Below are 22,500 nucleotides of genomic sequence, written 5' to 3' on the forward strand. Positions count from 1 at the left end.
CTAGATGTCCATCAACAGATGAATGGATCAAGAAGATGTGGTATATATACACAATGGAATACTATGCAGCCATCAAAAGAAATGAAATCTTGCCATTTGCGACAACATGGATGGAACTAGAGCGTATCATGCTTAGTGAAATAAGTCAAGCGGAGAAAGACAAATATCATATGATCTCCCTGATATGAGGAAGTGGTGATGCAACTTGGGGGCTTAAGTGCGTAGGAGAAGAATCCATGAAACAAGATGGGATAGGGAGGGAGACAAACCATAAGTGACTCTTAATCTCACGAAACAAACTGTGGGTTGCTGGGGGGAGGGGGGTTGGGAGAAGCGGGGTAGGGTTATGGACATTGGGGAGGGTATGTGCTTTTGGGTAAATTGGAAGGGGAGATGAACCATGAGAGACTATGGACTCTGAAAAACAATCTGAGGGGTTTGAGGTGGCGGGGGGGGTGGGAGGTTGGGGTACCAGGTGGTGGGTATTATAGAGGGCACAGCTTGCATGGAGCACTGGGTGTGTTGAAAAAATAATGAATACTGTTTTTCTGAAAATAAATAAATTGGAAAAAAAAAAAAAAAAGAAGGGATTCTCGCTAGAGCTCAGGTCCACGCTTCCCGAGCTGCTGAATCCCAGAGGAGAGGCTCAGGGTCCTCTGCAGCTCAGGAACAGCTGGGAAAGGAACAGAAGCTCGGTCTCTGACAGACTAAAAGCAACCAGCCCTCCGAAAGGACGCTAAAGGCTGGGTGGGGAGACAGGGCGATAGCCAGGAGAGTGGAAAGGGCCCTCATAAAAGTGTCTGATGCACAGCTGACTAGACCCAACAGAATCATGGCCAAACAATGGGACCTTTGGACAACTGACGAACAGCTTCAGGAAAAAACTAGATTCATTCCTGTCTGAAGGAAACAAAATCATGATTCAGAGTTAAAGGTTAATGAGTAAGACGCTCCTTAATTTTTTCCTGAAGTATGTATTCTAGTCTAGTATAACAAGTTACAGTGAGAAACACATGTCTATGTTTCATCGTTCCTTTAAAACGTTTTCGTCTTTGAGCTACAGTATGTTACAAAGTAAATGCAGCCACACCCACATCTGGTGCCATAGGTAGCTCAGGCTCCAGGCAGCCCGAGCCTGTGTCACACACAGAGACCTTGCACGCCAAGCACTACCCTGGAGTGGGAGGAACGGTGTTAATAAGGCATGGCCCAGAGACACAGGGATCATTTTCAGAAGATTAGGGTAAGCAAAGCTGTAAGGATACAAACTCATCTTGGTTGCTCATCCTCCAGCAGATTTGGCTCCTATCTGATATTTTTGCCGTGTCTTCGCCACAAGCATTTTTGCCGCATTTTCATGGTATGATTAGTGGTAAGGCAATTATGCCATAAAAGATAAAATTATAGGGCTCCTGGGTGGCTCAGTGGGTTAAAGCCTCTGCCTTCAGCTCGGGTCATGATCTCAGGGTCCTGGGATCAAGCCCTGCATCAGGCTCTCTGCTCAGCAGGGAGCCTGCTTCCTCCTCTCTCTTTCTGCCTGCCTCTCTGCCTGCTTGTGATCTCTGTCAAATAAATAAATAAAATCTTTAAAAAAAAAAAAGAAGGCAAAATTATTAAAAAATTTTTAGTAAGGGGCATTCATGGGTCACTCAGTCAGCTAAGCATCAGCCTTCGGCTCAGGTCATGATCCCAGAGTCCTGGGATGGAGCCCCACATCATGCTCCATGCTCAGTGGGGAGTCTGCTTCTCCCTCTACCCCCACCTGTGCGCAACCTCTACCCACCCCCCCCACCCCATCAAGTAAATAAATAAAATGCTTTTAAAAAAGGACATTCATTTTAAAAGATATAATGAAACATGAAATATGAGTAACAAAATTAAAAACATTTTTTTATGAAATATAAAATATTTGAATATGTTTAAAATGTGTGTAGAGTCATGGCAAATCTGAGCAAAGAACTAATTTTATTTTGTAGATTATACCTAAGTACTTGTCTTCAAAGTCTTTCATTCATGATATTATGGCTTTTTGTGTGTGTGGATTTTATTTATGTATTTATTTATTTTGGCCTTGGTTCATTTCCTTGTTCAGCAGCTTATTTTTTCTTTTTTGATAAAATTCCTCCTTCATTGAGAGACTTACCAGTTTCCAAACACTTGGATGCATATTTATAATTGAGCTTTTTTTTAAAAAGTCCTATTTATTTTTTATATACATAGATAGAGTACATGAGTAGACTCCCTGCTGAACAGAGTGCCCCACAAGGGGCTCCATCCCAGGACCCTGGGATAATGACCGGACCCAAAATCAAGAGTCAGCTGCTTAGCCAACTGAGCCACCCAGATGCACTTGTAACTGAGCTTTGTGTTGCATTGTTGAAGTCTGCTACATTGTTGTTTGTTCTTGGCTTATGGTCGATAGACATTCCAAAGTTCTATGGGAAACATGGGTTCAAACTCTATGTCACTGTATGAAGGCTAAGATTTACACAACAGAAACTGGGAGGATTACATCCATGGAGAAATGAAACCAAACTGTCCACCAACTGATGAAACCAACAAACTGTCAAACCAAATGGGCAACCAGTTGTTTTGTTGTGTTTTGCCTTATCTTTTATGGCAAAATTGTGTATGGCCAATTATTTATGCAGCTGAAGGTTTGCAGCAAAAATTGCAGCAAAAATGCCTGCCAGGAAGCAAGCCTCCACTGTAACTACATAGCACCAGTGTGTCTACCTGCAGGAAACTAACACCTTCCACAGTGTGAGTCTTACACATCCAAACCCTCCAAGTGACAACAAATACCACAAAAATAAGGAACGAGTTTTAAACCTTGTACAGTTTTCTCAAATGACTCATCATGGAACTGACAATTGAGTCTCTGCCAACCAGGCTGGAGTGTCAGGAAGGAATTAGCTTTTTCTTCAGAGTGATAAAAATTCTGGTAGTTGCACACACTGTGAAGGTAATTAATACCACTGAATTCTACACTTAAAAATGGTTAAAATGGCAAATTTTATGTTACATACATTTTCGCCACAATAAAAAAATTCAAATGATGTTGGTAGAGTTTTTTTTTTTTTTCCCCCCTTGGGAGAGTAATATTTTTTAATGTCCTTATTTAGTCATCTTAAATATATTGCCCACTTTTGTCTTGTTTTGTGTTTTACATTTTATTAGTCTAGGAAATCCAAAGTCATGACCCTACTTCATCTATACCCCAATGAGAAAGTAACTAACGCTAAGACTGGTTATTTTGCACAATCCACAATTCACTGTAAAAAGACAAACTTCAATCCTTAACACCTCTTTTTTCTGTCATATGTATTTCTTCGGCAATGAACTGCCATAAAAAAATTACTATACTTTTAAAAGAACTAAGAAAAATAGGTAATAATCCAATCCATGGGATGTCTGGGTGGTTCAGTCGGTTAAGCCGCTGCCTTCAGCTCAAGTCATGATCCCAGAGTCCAGGGATCAAGTCCTGCATTGGGCTCCTTGCTCGGCAGGGAGCCTGCTTCTCCACCTCTGCCTGCTGCTTTGCCTGCTTGTGCATGCACTCTCTCTCTCTCTCTCTTTCTCTCTCTGACAAATAAATAAATAAAATCTTAAAAAAAAAATCCAATACCATATTTCTACATTGCTTTTCTGCAACGAATTAATTGCTTGTGATCTCTTGTTTGCAAGAGATCATCTAAATGACACAGCAATAAGAAGATGAGTTGTTTGGTCATGGAGTTGCTTTCATAATTTGGTGAAATTGAATGATGTCCCCTGGATTTCACAGCAGAATTCGTAAAATAATAATGAGGCCCTGCTGTTTCCCCTGGAGACAACTGTGGTCTTTGAAGGGCATCAAATCTTTCAAGTCACTGTCGTTGATACTAATAGAAATATGAAATTTCTGTGACTTACAAATTAAGCTTTTTAAAAAAATCCAGTCCTTCTGAAAGAAGCATATGTATGCTGCCTAGTTTTATGTATTCTTTCATACTTTTTATTAAAATTAAAAAAAACAATTTAAAAAATTTAAAAAAACATATTCTGATGATCAAGGTTTATTTTTAGCTTTTGCATTTTATTTGCTTTGCAACTGCCTGTTGATCAAACAGGTTGATTTAAACGTTAATTTCAAACCACTTAGGTTTTTGCAGTCAAGGATGAAATTCAAGGCTTAGGAGGCAAGCCAGGTGCAAAGTTGGACAATTGGGTGCAAAGTTGGTCGGTGGAGCACTCATGCTCCATCCCCTTTCCTGCTCTTTGTCCCTGCCCTCTCACCTCTCCAGCTGATGTGTTTTCTGGCTCACCCCCATCATGACCACCTGCCATGATAAGCCTGACAAAAATCCCCAAAAGTCAGTATTTTCATGAGGCAGACCAGTCAGTGAAGCACCCAGAGCTCCTGACTCACAGGCCAGTGTTCCCTCCTATATCTTTTTTGTTCTGCAACAGGTCACTCTCACCAAAATGCTCAGTGCTTTATGATCTGCAGTGCTGATCTTCTAAAAACAAGCAAACTAACAAAAAGCATTGTTCTCAATGCCACGCTGGTGGTTTAGATTAATGAACACTGATGACCCTCAGTCACCTGATGTGTTACACATTACACGTCTTTCTTAACCTTCCAGCCATGGACTTCTGGCATTGATTACCTCCATGCCGCAGTCTCCCCACCCCCCACCCCCCCAAAAACTAAGAACTGCAGAATTTAAGACATTCTGGCAGGCTTGTTAGAAAAATTACTTTGTGGGAGATCAGTAGATCTTTGGTATCTGCTCTATTCTCAATATTATACCACATAAGTCATCATCTACTCACAATGTTGGATTATAAGCAAATAGTACCTAAAAAAATTAGAAGCTTATACTTCTAAAATACTACAAGATGATGTGTAGGTAACCACATGAAAAAAAAAAATTAGAAGTCTCAGTCCCTTATACAAGAGTTTTGATCTTTGCTTTGACTCTTTAATTTATGAAGCACTCAGACCTTGTATTCATTCTGGAACACCTGATGATTATGTGAAAACACAGAATAATTTCTATGTCTCCTTTATCATACAGGTGGCATTTTATGTATTTTTTTCAGCCCACATGGTTCAAAGCTTTATAAGTAAGTGGAGTTAATGTAGGCCAAAATTATGCTCAGTGTCAGGTGGTATCATATTTGAGAAAAACTGGGAGATCTACGCAGTAGGAACAGTTAACAGTGAGTGCACACTTACTTTTGATCAGACCTGACTGTGAGTGCCCCACATGTCTAAGAGGTCAGGGAGACAAGCTAGATATTACTATCCCTAATTCACAGGTAAAGAAATGAGAGCTTAGGGGGTGCCTGGGTGGCTCAGTGGGTTAAAGCCTCTGCTTTGGCTCAGGTCATGATCCCAGGGTCCTGGGATGGAGCCCTGCATCAGGCTCTCTGCTCAGCAGGGAGCCTGCCCACCCCCGCCTGCCTCTCTGCCTATTTGTGATCTCTGTCAAATAAATAAATAAAATCTTTTTAAAAAAAAAAAGAAAGAAAGAAAGAAATGAGAGCTTAGAACTTGCACAGCTTGCTCAAGGCTACAGAGCTATTAATCGAGGAGGTGCAGTTATAACAAGGTATCACATCACAACCCTTATTCCTAACTACTGTAATATCCCTTGTCCCTGTGGATTTGGACATTAGCTTTGACTTGAAAGTAAAAATCTTGTGAGAGTCATGAAACTGCAGCCTCCTATAGCCCTGTGTCAGGTCTCAGCTCAAGCCTTGGCAGTGGATGCCCACCGCCCAACTGTCCTTCCAGGCACCCGGGTAGGAGATGTTCCCTACAACCCTCAGGCATTGCTGAGAGATCTACAGCACTTTCCTCCCCCCGAAAGAGGACACATGCGAATGCAGCAGTTGAGGGTATTGTAGGGGGAAGATAACAGGTAGGGGAGCTACCTATGTATCTACCAATCTATATTGGAGAGACTTACCTTTCATCCCTTATGATTCTATGATCCTAAATAAAAAGATGATAAAATCTAAAGGAAATGCTTAATGAACTGGATTTAGGATTCATTTTTTTTAAAGATTTTATTTAATTATTTGAGAGAGAGAGAGCATGAGAGGAGAGAGGTCAGTGGGAGAAGCAGACTCCCTGCTGAGCAGGGAGCCCGATGTGAGACTGGATCCCGGGACTCCAGAATCAGGACCTGAGCTGAAGGCAACTAACCAACTGAGCCACCCAGGCGCCCCTAGGATTCATTTTAATTAAGCCATTATCCTCTTACTTATTATCTATTCCAAGAGGGGGCATTAATGGCTTTGTTAAACTTTTCAGTTTCTGCAGATTGGGACTGACTTATAAATGAAATATGGCCATTTTAAAATAGTCATTCTGGGGTGCCTGGGTGGCTCAGTTGGTTAAGTGACTGTCTTCAGCTTGGTTGTGATCCAATGTCCCGGGATCCAGTCCCACATTGGGCTCCCTGCTCAGTGGGGAATCTGCTTCTCCCCCTAACCCTCCTATGTCTTGTGCCCTCTCTCATTCTCTCTCTCTCTCTGTCTCATAAATAAATAAATAAATAAATAAATCTTAAAAAAAAAATACTCATTCTGATCGTATATGTTAAAAATATAACCACTGGGGCACCTGGGTGGCTCATGGGTTAAGCCTCTGCCTTCGGCTCAGGTCATGATCTCAGGGTTCTGGGATTGATCCCCACTTCAGGCTCTCTGCTCAGCAGGGAGCCTGCTTCCTCTTCTCTCTCTCTCTGCCTGCCTCTCCGCCTACTTGTGATCTCTGTCAGTCAAATAAATAAATAAAATCTTAAAAAAAAAAAAAGTATAACCACTGTGTCTCTCTTTGGACACTTTTTATTTTGAAATCTGAATTCTGTGTATGCCGCTAAATAAGTAATTTATGGGATCTGTCTGGAGGTGAGTGGGTGCTCTTCCTGACCTGTGCATCCTAAATGATTCACAGCTGAGATTTAACACAGTCCCTACTTGCCTCAGGCAGGAAGGGCAGCAGAGGTTCATGCAAAGCAGTTTTTGGCAAGCTTCAAAAGCTGTGTGTAGATGAGAAGGTATGTCTGTGTCCAAGAGTTTTTATATTGCTTTCTCATTTTCCAATCTTGCATACCCTCAAGAGAACTTGTCAAGGTCAAAGGCACAATAAGCTCACCGGGTGGTAGGGGGAACCCCAGAGAAAGCCAAGATGTGAAAAGCACAGCTGGCTCCCTGGGGAAGGGCAGCCCCAAAGACTTGGCAGGCAGGGACGATTGCAGCGCTCTCTGGAAGGCTGCCTCGGTCTTGGAGTCGGAGGAGGGAAACCAAAGGGCAAGGAAAAGAAAGGTGAGAATGAGATCTACTAGAAAACAAGGGGTATCAGAAAGCAAAGATGGGGTAGAAGGAGATTTAAGGGAACAAAGAAACAATTATTTGGTTAATCAGGAAATAAATACAACTTTGGATATACTTTCAGCATATCAGTTTTGAGGACTATATTTCAAAACCTGGAGGGATTCTTTGTTTTTTTGTTTTTTGTTTTTAAGCATTGGCTAAAAATACCTCTCTGATGTCTAGTCTTTGTGTGAAAGTAAAATACATACATCGTGTGTGAAATGCTTGAGAATAGCATATCACAAGTGTATATTTGAATAGAATATATTTGAATAGAAACCACAAATGTGAGTATATTTTCTTTGGCCAGAATAGTACAGTGAAAATTGATCACGTTGCTTTATAATTTTGCTACAATTAAAATAAATATTTATTGTATTAGAAAGCTCAGGTAGGAAGAGAAATTTGCCTACCTTGAAATTTTTCATTTGTATTGATAAAATTCATCATAAGATTATGTCATTTCACTTGGTCTTATTTCTGTATTTTTGATATTTAAATAGAGGAAAAAATAGAATTTGTTGTTAAATTATCAAAACCTTTGATGACTGTGGAGTTTTATATTCAGTAATTTTCAACTATTATAACTAACATCCTTCTTTTTTCCAGTGGTTTAAAAGACATGACTACCTTGTAAGTGTCCTCTAGGTATTGAAGGTATCTTTCTATGCGGTTCAAAAAATATTACTGTTCAAGAATGCAAAGAAGCTTATCACCCAATGCTACTCTTTGTCAGATACCCTGTATGGATAGCATATTTTATTTAAAAAAGAAAGCCTAAAAGCATATTTATGTTTCTTCTTTTTTAATTTTTTAATTTTTTTTTTTTTTAATTTTAGCAGAAAATGGCCCCCGTCTACTCGTGGAAGCAGAACAAGCGAGGGTGTTCTCACATCGAGGTGGCAATGTTACACTGCCATGTAAATTTTACCGAGACCCTACAGCATTTGGCTCAGGAACCCACAAGATCCGAATTAAGTGGACCAAGCTAACTTCAGATTACCTCAAGGAAGAGGACGTTTTTGTTTCCATGGGATATCACAAGAAAGCCTATGGAGGCTACCAGGGTAGAGTGTTTCTGAAGGGAGGCAGTGATAATGATGCTTCTCTGGTGATCGCAGACCTCACCCTGGAGGATTATGGGAAATATAAGTGTGAGGTGATTGAAGGATTGGAAGATGATACTGCTGTGGTAGCATTAGATTTACAAGGTAGGTATCTATAAATCATTTTAAACTTGAAAATGATAATTAATCATTTTCTGTGACGAGTAATGTCTAGTGGTAACCATAGCGATTAACGTGAGAAATCAGAAGTCCATGCATAGCAGGCTTCTTTTCTTTTGTATTTTGCAGTCTGTCACTGATTCCAGCTTTCATATTTGAAATGTACACACAATAGTCAGACACAAAATTGAAGCTATTTGCAAGTAGGAGCGACGTGCAGTGGAACTGAATTAATAATATTTGGAAACTGCCTTATGCTATTCAAAATTGAAATCTTATGACATGGTTATTGAGAAATTCAGATTGGATGCATTTTTATTATGCTTCTAACATTATCTCAGTTTCAAAATAATGGCAACTTTTGTGAAGGACATCTGCTAACTAAAATACCAGTTATTGTATTCTATAAAGTAACTGTGAAATCTTAATTTAACAAAAAAGCGCCCTCCAGGTTTATTTAAATAAATAAGTAAAGAAGTAAACTTTTTTAATGATCCAGAGTCTTTTAAACACCAAATACCAAACAATATAGGCATGCTGGGGGAATTTTTTCCCCTGAAATATGTAATCTACTCAGTAGGTTCAAAAGCCAAAATGTAGAGAATGCTAAACAGTAGAAAGTGTCCTCGCTGCCTAAAGTCCACCTTCTATAGACCCTACCAGTGGGGAAACTCTTCTCTCTTTCTCATGCATCTCAAAACATCTTATATTCATGAATTTCAGTGTTTCTTTACACTGAAGGATGAATTTTTGGCTGCTTTGGTAGAATACTTTCCTTCCTTATGCGCATACACTAGAGGTGTGTGTTTGCTAGAAGTCCCTTTTATAACCTAGGACAGATTTGTGCTTTTGGAAAAGCATCTGTTTGCCCCACTAGCGTATCTCTGAACAGGTGACCCTCTGAATCCCACAGAATCCCATCACACACATGGAGACTTCTCAGCTTTATGTATCTAATAAATTGCATGATGTCATAAAGTACATTTTGGGGATCTTCTCTTGTCTCTCCTTTCTCCTCTTGTCTCTCTTAGTCGTAGTCCTTGGCTCCTGATTCTGAATCACCTTGTACCTTTTTTTTTTTTTTTATTGAGTCACATGAATATCCATAAACATTGGCATTATTCAAGATGAAAGAAGTGATTGGTTTAGGGAAAACAGTTAATCATCAAATATGAATGACAACCAATTTTCTTTATCGAAGGGGCAGCAGGCAGTGGACAGACCCTCGAGCTAGTAGTACCACCCAAAACTTTCAGGTTAGTCCCAGTTCTACCAGTATGAGTTTTGAAACTGGGGAAAGTTATTTAATCCTTGTACCTGGCTTCCTCATCTATGAAAAACAGGTTGAAATACATTATTTGTTCAGTTACTTTTTCTTCTAAAATTCTGTTTCTATACCATGCCATATTTACTATCTCCCTACATTTATTTTAAAATGAAATTTTAAGTGACTAGAAAGCAGTAGAACTTTCCAGAAATAGAAGGAAACCATAAAAATAAATACAATGAATATAAGATATCCAAACTCCGCCTGGATCCCTGCTTGCTAAGAGCTTTGAGCATGGAGCTTGCTATACTTTTGTTTAAAAAGGATATTTACAATGTGTCAAAGGATGATGCACTCCAAGGTCAAACTGAGACTGTATTCAAGACATACTTAGAGGTGTTGAAAAGGAAATGTAAAAAGAGTAATTTTTTCTGCCTAGGCCCTTCCCCATCCCAAATCACCACATTTCCCATGCTATTGGAACACTTCCCTACCATATAACCCATTAACATATGAGCCAAGTAAATGTGTCCAAGAAACCAATTTAACTGATAAATATTTTTGTAAGTGCTATTTCGGTGCCAGGAGATGTGAGGATTTCCAAATCTTGGTTCTTTTCATTCAACAGTCTGACAGTCTATTAAAGATTCTAATACACTTTCAAAAGTAAGTATTTTAAAAGAAGCAGAAATTATTACATTGTAGGTCAACTACCCTTCAAATACAATAAATAAACAAAGGAGGGGCGCCTGGGTGGCTCAGTGGGTTAAAGCCTCTGCCTTCGGCTCAGGTCATGATCCCGGGATCCTGGGATCGAGCCCCGCATCGGGCTCTCTGCTCAGCGGGAAGCCTGCTTCTCTTCCTCTCTCTCTCTGCCTGCCTCTCTGCCTACTTGTGATCTCTGTCTGTTAAATAAATAAATTTTAATAAATAAATAAATAAAGGAAATATGGTAGACTTGGGTTATAGAGTAAGCAGGTACAAAGCCATTGCTCTCCTCCCATGCACCCTGTTTGGTTCACCTCAGTAATCCCCCTTGACAGAGGAGACTTAGGGAGAACTCCTTTTCTATGGTAACATGGCCAGTAGTAAGAGCTAGAACTGGAATTTGCTAGCAAGAACACTGGAAGAAGCCTCTGCTTTTATCCACTCTGATCCAAGAAGGAGAAATTCTCCAGAGACTTCCAAAAGGCAGCAGTCTTTGGCAGTTTCTGGCTGCAGAGGATTCTTAAAGCACCCAGAGTGACTTGGGTGATCATCTACGTACGGGCTGCCTTTGGTCACACTGCATTAATTGGTGTGCTCATGGTGGCTCATGGTGGTTCCATTCCCCTTCCTGCAGGTAGCGTTTTTCTGCCTTTCTTGTGTGTGGTAGAAAGGGTAGAAGCAGTCATTAACCAGAGCACATGCCTTGAAACAGCTAACATTTTAACCTTCGGCGTTATACACACAAATCCATTTCTGAACAACTGAAGAACATACACATCTCCCAAGAGTAAGATTCGAGTTTCACCCTGTCCCCTCCACTCCATAGCTGCGAAGCTCTCGTACCTTACAGAGAGTTCCATTATAGCTCTCATCACACTTTGTTTTTGCAAAAGTTTGCCGACTTGGCCTTCTCCACCCAATACCTACAATCTAGTTGAGGGCGTCAGGTGCCAAGAACAAAGTTGTTCTTGTAAACTATTTGTTTACAAGTAGTTTGTACTTGTAAACTCTAGCTTACAATGGGTTTAAACTTTCAAAGACATAAACAAAACATGCACACCATGGACGGGCCTTGGAAAGTACTGCAAAGCAAGGAACGCTTGATTGGGACCGCAGAAGGTGAACCTGGTCCTTCCAAAGGCAGAGAGGGTAAAAAAGCAAGGGAGAAGACATCATGGGTGTGAGAGAGAAACTCCTCAAGGGGAGCAGCAGGTGCTATAGACAGTCTGCATCCACATGGATTGGTTTAAGGTTCTCAGCTTGGCAATTGGATAAGATAAAAAAATTTTTTTATCACAGCCAATTTCAAACATTTAGAAAAACAGAAAGACTCATATACTGAATCCCTGTATACCATTTCCAGCTTCAAAAATTACGATAAAGACACCTTATTTTGTTTTAAATTTATTTGACAGACAGAGATCACAAGTAGGCAGAAAGGCAAGCAGAGAGAGGAGAGGGGAAAGCAGGCTTCCCGCCAAGCAGAGAGCCCGATGTGGGGCTCGATCCCAGGACCCTGAGATCATGACCTGAGCTGAAGGCAGAGGCTTTAACCCACTGAGCCACCCAGGCGCCCTAAAGACACCTTATTTTATCTCGCTTTGGATAATCCCATTTGCACTGAATAATTTTCAAGAACAACTCAGATAGCATATTATTCTATTTATGTATGCTGCAATATGAGGCAAGGACTTGTATTTTAAAATGAAATTACAAAAATAAATTTAAGATAGTTACTGTAGAATAACATTTGAAGAAGCTTGGTTGGTCTAACCTGAAGGTAGACATGGAGAGTGACTTGGTAATTTCCACATAGTCTGGGACAGATGAGCAAGGTGCCGTGATTATATACTTAAGAGTTTAAGGACTATGTGTCAAAAGAGATTTTGTGGTTGGCCCTTAATAGCTCCAACCCAGTTTTTGACTTTTTTTCATTATCAGTTACATTCTTACATGTGACCATCAGGCAAGTTTCAGTCAAAGTCCTCATCAATCTGCTAATGTATGTAAATAAGGCCAAGGAAGCATATCATTTTAAATGTCATGATGATGCCTTTTCAGCTGTACTTCTACAATGTTTTAAGTTACATTGGTCCTTTAATACATGCTAAATGCTATGTTCTCCAAAGAATTTCTCCAGTTAGGACAAAAATCATTCTTCTTTAAGATGTCCTAATTTGGACAAGATTTTATTCTGTCTTGGATTCAAACGCAACTAAACTAAACTAAAAATGTGACACTTTTTTTTTCCAATCTCCCATTGTATTGGTTTTCTGCTAGTGACAATGGGGCTAGCTACAAAAAAATATAGTCTGAGAACTTTTAGAAATTGGAAAAAATAGTTCAGACATGTGTAGAGCACTGAGAGGCAGCACTAGAAGGGGCACTGAGGAAGGGAAAATTATACTCGTGGTGTCTATTACTCAAGTTACTGGAATTGACATTAGCTTTCATATGGGCTATGGCGGGGGTATAGCTCAGAGGTAGAGCATTTGACTGCATATGGGCTATGGAATGAACATCCTTCAGATGTCTGAAAATTGACATTTGCCAACAACTAGGATGAACTGGACTGTGCAATTATGAATATTAAAGAGTATGTTTTCAAAATGTATTTCTACTGACTAAACCACTCACATTCTTCTCCATACGTAGATCATCTTTATTAATTCCCTTTGTCATGATGCATACCAGCCGTTCATGGGAAAAGAGACAACTTCTGATTACATTTTGACGTATGAGGATAAAATAATCATACTTGGAAAATAATCACACGCCCTTCATTTCCACCGATGGAAGTTTACTTTGTATTTTTGTAATGCTGGATGAAAGCAATATCCATTCCCTCTATAATTCAGCTACAGGAAGTGCACATTTTTTCCACAGAGAAAGGTTTCTGCAATTACAGTCTTAGATGTTGAAATCTTAATTCGGGGATGTAAAATAAGTAAATAAATAAAACACTAGCAAACATGCAGCTTCAGAAATGTCCCTGCTTGTAAGAAACATCTGATTATTGAAATGTGTGCACCAAATGAGCACAGTATGGTGAAACTTTTACAACTTTGGCTGAGACACAGAAATAGACCTTGATTTACTTGGGATGCATTCTTTTCCATAAACATAAACATTAATTAAAATTCAAGTAAATGTTTTGAATTAATATAACAATAAGTTGGCCATTCATTCCTACAGTTGCAAAATAATGAAGTTTCATATTGGGTTTCATTATGACTTTTTTTTATAAGATTTTATTTATTTATTTGACAGACAGAGATCACAAGTAGTCAGAGAGCAGGCAGAGAGAGGGGATAAGCAGGCTCTCTGCTGAGCGGAGAGCCTGATGATACAGGGCTCGATCCCAGAACCCTGGGATTATGACCTGAGCTGAAGGTAGAGGTTTAACCCACTGAGCCACTCAGGCGCCCCTCATTATGACAGTTTTTTTTTTTTTTCATTATGACTTTAAGAAATGTTTGCACGAAGTTATGTTAAATTTGAAAGGAACTTAAATAAAAGTACATTACACTGAATTTGGAACTGAATCAATCATGGTAACATTCAACGGTTAATCAAGAACTACTCAAGAAAATTTTTTCCTAATTCCCACGAGAGTCCACCAAATACCACCACAGTGAATTTAAAACCAGAAAGGCCGTCTAAGTCTTAAAAATCATTGTAAATTAAAATATTCTACAGTCTCCACTATTCCCTTCTTGAGACATTTGGGAAACGGACTCCAACCCAAATGGTTTCTCCCTCCAGACTAGAAACACTTTGAGATTTTTCTCTCACTTGGGGTCTAGCTGCCAAGAAAATCTTTCTTGGATAAATTAAAATTTTTTCTTTTCGTTGGCATTGCTGGGATTCTGAGGAAAGAGGATGAAAGGCATGAGGGGACAGGGAGAGCTAGAGCAGTTCCTTCCCAGCCCTAACTGGGTTCTTAGCTGGATGCCTGGAAATAGCTCTTCTTCGATAGAACCATCTCAGGCTCTCCCCAACCCCCATCACTGCAGGGGGCAGTGGCAACTGAGAGAGTCTTTTCCTCCTTCCTTTTGGCTCTGATTCAACTTACAGATCCCTCAGCCAAGAACCTGAGAAGGCAGGATGAGATCAGGAAGCCTTCCTGGATCCCTGCCTCTAGGGAACATTGCCAGCTGGACCGTCCTAGAGGGACAAACGTGTCCTGCAGAGGCCTTGGGTGGACACAACTGGATTTAGGCTATTGAAATTTCTTCTTGTAGAGTCTTCCAGGACAATTTATAAAAGAAAACATTTCCTGTGTTCTGGTTACACGATTAGTGAATCGTACATTCATCTTGAACAGGGTCTGCGGTCTCATAAAACAGCACTTGTGATATAACTCACCAATTACTGTGTCAGTGGGACAATTTATTATATTCCACAAGCTAAAGCATTAATTATTTCTAATTATAACCAAAAATCCAAGGCAAGGCCTTAAATAGCCATTCTGAATTAATTGTCTTTTATGGGGAAACATTTTGAGGCAGGAGTCCTTCTGAAAGTCCAGCAAATGATACAAGTTTGCTTTCTGATGACGTAATTCTTATCGTTGAAAGAAAATGCGCAGAAAGTTAGGAGATGGCTCAATCATCTCCAGTGATTATCTGACCCAAAAGAAGGCTTTGGGGAAGCCATTGTATCTTCCCAGGCAAAGTCAAGTCACACTGTTCATATTTGTCAAGGGTTTTTGCCTTCTCAAATATTTAACTTAATTCTTTGGCATTAACTCCACCGATATTTATTCTGTATCTGCCTTGTACAAGACAAGCTTTGAGAAGGGTTGTTTTTTTCCTATTTGCAAGAAAAATGTTTTTAAAAATTCGTTTTAATTTACAACATATGAATATGGGTGCTGAAGAATTATTTTTAAACAAAAGCTCTCATTTTTATTGTGCATACAGAACAGAAAAAAAAATAAGATCAAGGGCTACAATTTAAAGTTGAAATGGATAACAGAGCCAGGCTACCCTCAATAGAGTATGGAGTGAGGTATGCTCCACTGTACAGAATTGGCTTATTAATATGAAATAAAGCTGCTTAATTAGGTTTTTGTTAAATATGTAAAATGATTTTTTTAGTTTCTCCAAGTAAGAAACCCCCTAAGTGAAAGTTACTTAGATAAGTAAGTTTTTAGGAGCATATATAAAATAATGTATCTAATTTGAATCACTTGTTACCATGTTTGTTTACACATTTAAAAGGCTGTCCTGGGCACCCCGGTGGCTTAGTTCTTAAGTGGCTGCCTTCGCTCAGGTCATGATCCCAGGGTCCTGGGATCTAGCCTCACATCGGGCTCCCCGCTCAGCAGGAAGCCTGCTTCTCCCTCTCTCTCCTCCCTGTGTTCCCTCTCTTGCTGTGACTCTCTCTGTCAAATAAATAAATAAAATCTAAAAAAAAAAAAAAGAAAAGAAAAGAAAATGAAGAATGAATCATAAATAAATAAATAAAAATAAATAAAAGGCTGTTTAAGCGGGGCACCTGGGTGGCTCAGTTGGTTGAGCATCCAATTCTTGATTTCGGCTCAGGTCATTATCTCAGGGTCTGGGATCAAGCCCTGAGCTGGCTCTACACTCTGTGCCATGGAATCTGCTTAAAATTTCCTCTCTCCCTCTCCTTTTGCTCCTACCCCCCAAGGCGCTCTCTCCCCGAATAAATAAATAAAATCTTTTTAAAAATAAGTAAAAAAAAAAAAAAAAGGCTATCCTAAGCTAATTACTAATAACTACTAACAAAAAACATGCAAATTCTGATAAATTCCTTCTCTCTGAGCACTATTTCTTTATCTTCCCCCATTATCAATATTCAATATTGACTTTTTCCTAGCTGCAAAGGACTCAGTAGTAATCCATTTTAAAGTTATTAACAGAAGTAGCAGAAGGTAAATTCTCAAGGAGGCTATCTGAAAAATATAACCCATGGATGAATCATTCCAAAAAGGTGAATGTTAAAGTTTGAATTGAACTCTTAAGTGAAAGGGTAATTCACTGAAGTCATCAAACCACATACCTTAACTGTGAAATGCTCAGAGCTGAGAGGCTGTTTGTAGGGGAAAGGGACCACGAGAAATCCCTGCAAGCTGACCAAAAACTGTAACTTCATCTGATGGAGACTGTATTCTGTTTTCACCATGCAAGTGACAAATTTGCTCATGATTGTTACTTTCTGTACCACTGATCCCTTGGTCTCTCCTTTGGACAGGTGTGGTATTCCCTTACTTCCCACGACTCGGGCGCTACAATCTCAATTTCCACGAGGCACAGCAGGCGTGTCTGGACCAGGATGCCGTGATTGCCTCCTTTGACCAGCTGTACGATGCCTGGCGGGGCGGGCTGGACTGGTGCAATGCGGGCTGGCTCAGCGACGGGTCTGTGCAGTACCCCATCACGAAGCCCCGAGAGCCTTGCGGGGGCCAGAACACGGTGCCCGGTGTCAGGAACTACGGGTTTTGGGATAAAGACAAAAGCAGATATGATGTTTTCTGTTTTACATCTAACTTCAATGGTAAGCTATTAAGCTCTTCAGTAATAGTAAGATATTACTGCCTTCTTTCCTGTCCTGGGGATCAATACGTACTATAACAGCACACTCAATTTTTAATCTTACATGCTTTGACGTATTGCCCTGAGTTAGAAAAGATGAAAAGTTCTATAATGTCATAATTTATTTTTTTTTAAAGATTTTATTTATTTGACAGACAAAGATCACAAGTAGGCAGAGAGGCAGGCAGAGAGAGAGGAGGAAGCAGGGTTCCTGCTGAGCAGAGAGCTCTATGCGGGACTCAATCCCAGGACCCTGGGATCATGACCCGAGCCGAAGGCAGAGGCTTTAACCCGCTGAGCCACCCAGCCGCCCCTATAAGGTCATAATTTAAAAAAATATTCACGTGAGCAAAAATGTCCATTTCCACTCTTCCTAGGTATTATTGCATCTGATTGTAATTATAAAATGGTTTAAGTTGAGATATTCTACAGGGTCTGTTTGTTATTGAACAGACAATAGAGTGTAATAGAGATGTGTGCCATGGGCTACAGATCTCTAACTGAAGGGAGAGTAGCCTCTATGTCACACTCTAAATTACAAAGTCAATTATGTTCACAGTTGATCAGTAAAACTCACAATAATGAGAGAGCTCAGAGTAAAGAGGACTTTGCAAAACAAAAACAAAAGCCCGACAACAATAAGAAACAAAAAAAGTAGCAATGACACTGGAGAAGAAAGCAGAAGAAAAGAGATACAGGTTGTTTCCCTGTTATTGATGGTAAGTCTGTTGCCTTCAGTGTAACTCCCAACCCAGTCTTCCCCATCCAGAACCAGCTACACAATTTGTGGGACCTAGTGCAGAATGAAAATGTGGGTTCAAAATTTACGCTCAAAATTCATGTTCGTAATTATTTCAAAATTTATGGTCATAATTATGTTCAAAAATTATGCATTTTAAGATGGTGACAAAAGTACATTCAACATACATGGAGCCCTGTGTAACCGCACAGGTCACACGCCCATAAAGCAAACCCTGGCCCCATCATTTTCTATGTTAGTTCCCTGGCAACATGCTTTGGGAAAAACAGCAAGGGATCAGGGATGAACCAACTTTCTGTAAAGGGCCAGATAAATATTTTTGGCTTTTGTGGGCCACACAGTCTTGTTGTAACTACTCAGTGTAGTTTTATACATTGTAATGCAAAACAACCACAGATAGTATGAAAAGGAAGGGTATGCCTGTGTTTCAATACAACTTCTGGTGACCCGTGTGCAGTAGTGTGCGGACCTCTGGTATAGATGACATAGCCAACCTTCTAACTCACGCTCTGCTGGCCTCCACCTTTCCTCCAAATCACACTGTCTTAGTCTCACCCGAAAGAACAGGCAAGCATTAATTTATACTGCAGGAAGTTATATGTAATGGAGGGCGAGGAGATGTCCCACTACAATGTGTAATCAAGTAAGAGAGTCTGATTATATTCCACTGAGACTCAAAGTCTGAGAAAATCTTCCGCGTAGCATTTCAGCCAGTTGATGTCCTACTTTATACATTGTATGCATATTTAATATACACTGAAGGTATTTCAGTAATTAACTTTATTCAATGAGTGGCTAAGATTAATCCGCTCTTTCTTGTGCAATCAAGAAATGGTTAGGTGTCAGAGCTCCCACTGAATACATAAATTCATCCTCTTTGCTAGTAACTGAACAGACTCAGTTCACATTCTGAGTCCGCATTATTTATGGCAAGTGACTTCCTGTATTTTTTGCATTTTCATACTGTAGTCTTTGAATCAGAATAATGTCTTATTGATACCTGTAATGAAAAGGACTTGAGGGCTTTTGATTTTTTTTAAATGGACTTTTATGTCAGGAATGTTTTTTGATCTTTTCACATTCAAATTTTGCCTCTCCAGAAACTTGTGCTAGGGTTCAGTCTTGTACAGCTAGAATTTAAATAGCTCTTCCTTTTAACATGGAATTCTGTCTTCTGTGGTGCTACAGAAGGGCCCTTTTAGTCACTAATTAGCTAACAGAAAGTGCATCTGTCATTTCCCTTCTCGGTTTCAAAGCTCTAAAAGGGCACGTCTGAACTCATATTAAGGGACAAGGAAAAAACTAATTTAATGGAGAATGACCGGGGGGCGCTACGTTTAACCCACAACCCTGCATCGCTCTATCTCTCCCTTCCATGGGGAACACTTCCGTTTGGGATGCTTCCATCTCTGGGCAGCTCAGCAGCAGACCGACGCATGACTCTCTCCCTTTCTCTCCGCAGGCCGGTTTTACTACCTGATCCACCCCACCAAGCTGACCTACGACGAAGCGGTGCAAGCCTGTCTCAACGACGGTGCTCAGATCGCAAAAGTGGGCCAGATCTTCGCAGCCTGGAAACTTCTGGGATACGACCGCTGCGATGCGGGCTGGCTGGCGGATGGCAGCGTCCGCTACCCCATCTCTCGGCCGAGGAGGCGCTGCAGTCCCACGGAGGCTGCCGTGCGCTTCGTGGGGTTCCCAGATAAAAAGCATAAGCTGTATGGTGTCTACTGCTTCAGAGCATACAACTGAGCGTGCCCCCAGAGCACAGCAGTTTTAAAGTCATTAAGAACATGTGAAAGGTTTTTTGTTGTTTTTTTTGTTGTTGTTTGGGTTTGGTTTTTTTGTTTGTTTGTTTGTTTTTTCAATACGAACTCGTGCAAGTTACCAAAACTGTGATAACCCTTTTTTACTTACTGGAAAGAGTCATTTTCATAAAGACCAATTCATGAATTTGTTTTTGTAAAGCTATCATTCAATATATATTATAAATTAATATAATTTTAAGGGAAGCGCTAGATAAGGAGGCTTTAGAGCCAAATTGTTTAGGCTACATCATCCCAGTGAAGTATCCTTTCATGAACGGGGCATGCAATAGCTTGAGGGTTGCAAGGGTGACATTAAGGAAAGTGCAGTTACTCAGAGCAGCAGCTTCCACAAGCACAAATTTTACACATTTGTACAATTTTGAAATGCACTACAATCTACAGATTAGAGCAACAGATTTGAAATACAGTCTTCTTTACAGAAACTGAGATTCCGAGAGGTTGCACAAAACTCAGTTTCACAAGGGAACAATCTACACTTTTCTAAAATATATTATTTCAAGTCTCCAATAAACAGAACGTTTTAGTCTTTAAAATCCTGCCTTTTTGACCAAAAAAAAAAAGAAAGAAAGAAATTCATATGGACTCCAATGCATAGTGACAAGCACAGTTAAAACTCCTTAATAACCCCATTTATATGAAGTATGAAACATAAATGAGCAGATAATATTTAACCAATGAGAGACTTCTATCTTCTTTTAATTGGAATGACAGGTACCTGAGAAAATCATTAAATCTTTAGAGTAGCTTTACCGAGTTATATTTAAATTCTAAGGGCCGTCTGCTAAGCAGCATTAGCATCTACTCAGGGCAGTTATATAGATAAACTGCTGGACAGAAAAATAGTAAAATTTAGCAGCTTGATTTTATGTTAGCCTATGAAATATATTGTCCTATAAAAATAACTTTAAGCTATTTAATATTTCCTTCTTATTTACCTTACAGGAAAAAAATTTAAACCACAAAAGAAATGAGTAACTCAACACTTGCCTAACCAACAACAGACAACCAAATATAGACCCAACTTTCAAAATTCCCATTATTCTTCTTTGTATATACTAGAAAGCCCAAATGGTGCCTGTGTGTGGGGAAACAAGAGAACAAAGTCGTTCTAAACCTTCCTCCAAATAGAAAACGTGGCCAGTGATGTCACTTTCCTTCATTAGGCTTAAATGAAATGCAGAACCTCCCATCAAAGTTTACACTAAAATCTTCAGGGCTTTAAATGAAAGGGTAAGGCCAGCTTTAGAAAAACAACTTTAGACATTAGCAGCTCCAATATTAAATAAAGCTCTGTTTTCCTATATTTTTATGACTGTTGAGACCCCGCAGGGACCAATATTTGTATTCAAATTACATTTCATGGTTTCCCATTGTTTCACAATGAGTTCTAATAAATGGGATTTAGTATAATAATCCAAGTATGACATAGCTGGTATGCTTTCATGAATGTTTTTATGTAGATTTTCCTCCCATGAACATGAGTAAATAAATCTGTTTCCTGAATTGATTGTGGTTGCATTTAAAGCTCTGTAATAATTCTAATAAATTTACTCTATAGAGGTACATGTGTGGAAGGTATAGAACAATTGGAAGTCCATGAAACCATAATTATACCCATACATTATCTAGAGAAAATATTGTAAATAAAAGTAGATCATTTCTTTTATCGAAGCATAGCTGGGAAATTTCAGATGCTTCAATATTAAAAGAGGATAGTGTATGCATGCACATTTTTACATTAGGTTGGATATGCAAATTGCACAAAAATATAAATCCAAAGAGGTCGTAAAATTTAACTCAAACACAGCTGATACAACTAGCATTCAAACTTCTAAATTAAAAATACCTGAATGATCTAGGGTAAGATGAATACATCATTTAAAGAGGGGACCATCTCCAAAACAGCAACTTTAACACCTCAAATATGGGGGGTAGCATATTGGAGGGAGCCCATGTGTGAATGATTATGACCCACATTACAAGAATTTTATTGGAAATGCAAGTTGGAAGACATTTCTATTGAAGCAGGTATATAATTTTCAGCTATTGCTGCAGAACTCTACCTTTATAATATTAAGCATAGTAGGGTTTCTTAACTTTTGAATACTTACTAGTATTGGAACTGGTGCTGTTCAAAATCTCTGGAGTGACTGTTAGCTAATTAAAATCTATACTGATTGCACACCATTTTTCCATGCTTAATAAAAAAAATCTTAACAGAATGAATACTGCTGGGCAGAATTTTTATCTTCTAACTTCCCCCAAAGGATCAGAGTCCCCTAACTCCTTTGGACTCCTTCCTGAAGGAGGGTTTTTAAAATGTTCTTATTTTACAGTTTTTCCATCAATGTCTCTTTTCCTACTTCATTCCCCAAGATAACTCACTGAGGATTTCTAAAAAAGAAAAGCTATCCTAATACATATAATTCCTAAAAGAAAGTCAGTATAGCACTGACGAATTCAGAAATTACTCCTCAGACTTGGGTTCCAAGAGTACCAGAGGGATGAGGTGGGAGTCTCAATTAGGAAATTTTGTTTTGATCATTTTGTCCATAATTAATAATCATGGTTCATACAAGGAACAAAGTTGACTTGCAAATTTCGATGAGACACCTATATTTGAGAACACCAACCAAAAGAAATGATTCGCATGGAAAGAGGGAATGGGAATGAAAATAAGTCATATTAACACTGGAAACCATCTTAAATGACTGCTGCCATATTTTATCATGGTAATCTTTAGTCAAATATGGTATTTGTAAATTTGAACCTTCTG

General features: G+C 39.3%; 1 protein-coding gene across 2 annotated transcripts in view; it reads left to right on the forward strand.

Moving 5' to 3' along the window:
* Positions 1 to 21,942, forward strand: part of HAPLN1 (hyaluronan and proteoglycan link protein 1) — a 78,542-nt gene extending 56,600 nt beyond the window's left edge. The window contains exons 3-5 of one of the 2 annotated variants that reach the window (XM_044266071.1): positions 8,211 to 8,582; positions 16,795 to 17,097; positions 19,358 to 21,942. In XM_044266071.1, coding sequence (XP_044122006.1) covers positions 8,211 to 8,582; positions 16,795 to 17,097; positions 19,358 to 19,647 — 965 coding nt within the window. In that variant the 3' untranslated portion in view covers positions 19,648 to 21,942. The remainder of the gene's footprint in view (positions 1 to 8,210; positions 8,583 to 16,794; positions 17,098 to 19,357) is intronic. The other variant, XM_044266079.1, reaches the window with a different exon arrangement.
* Positions 21,943 to 22,500: the final 558 nt, after the last annotated feature.

Source organism: Neovison vison, chromosome 1, assembly GCF_020171115.1.
Source record: "Neovison vison isolate M4711 chromosome 1, ASM_NN_V1, whole genome shotgun sequence".
Lineage (NCBI taxonomy): Eukaryota > Metazoa > Chordata > Mammalia > Carnivora > Mustelidae > Neogale > Neogale vison.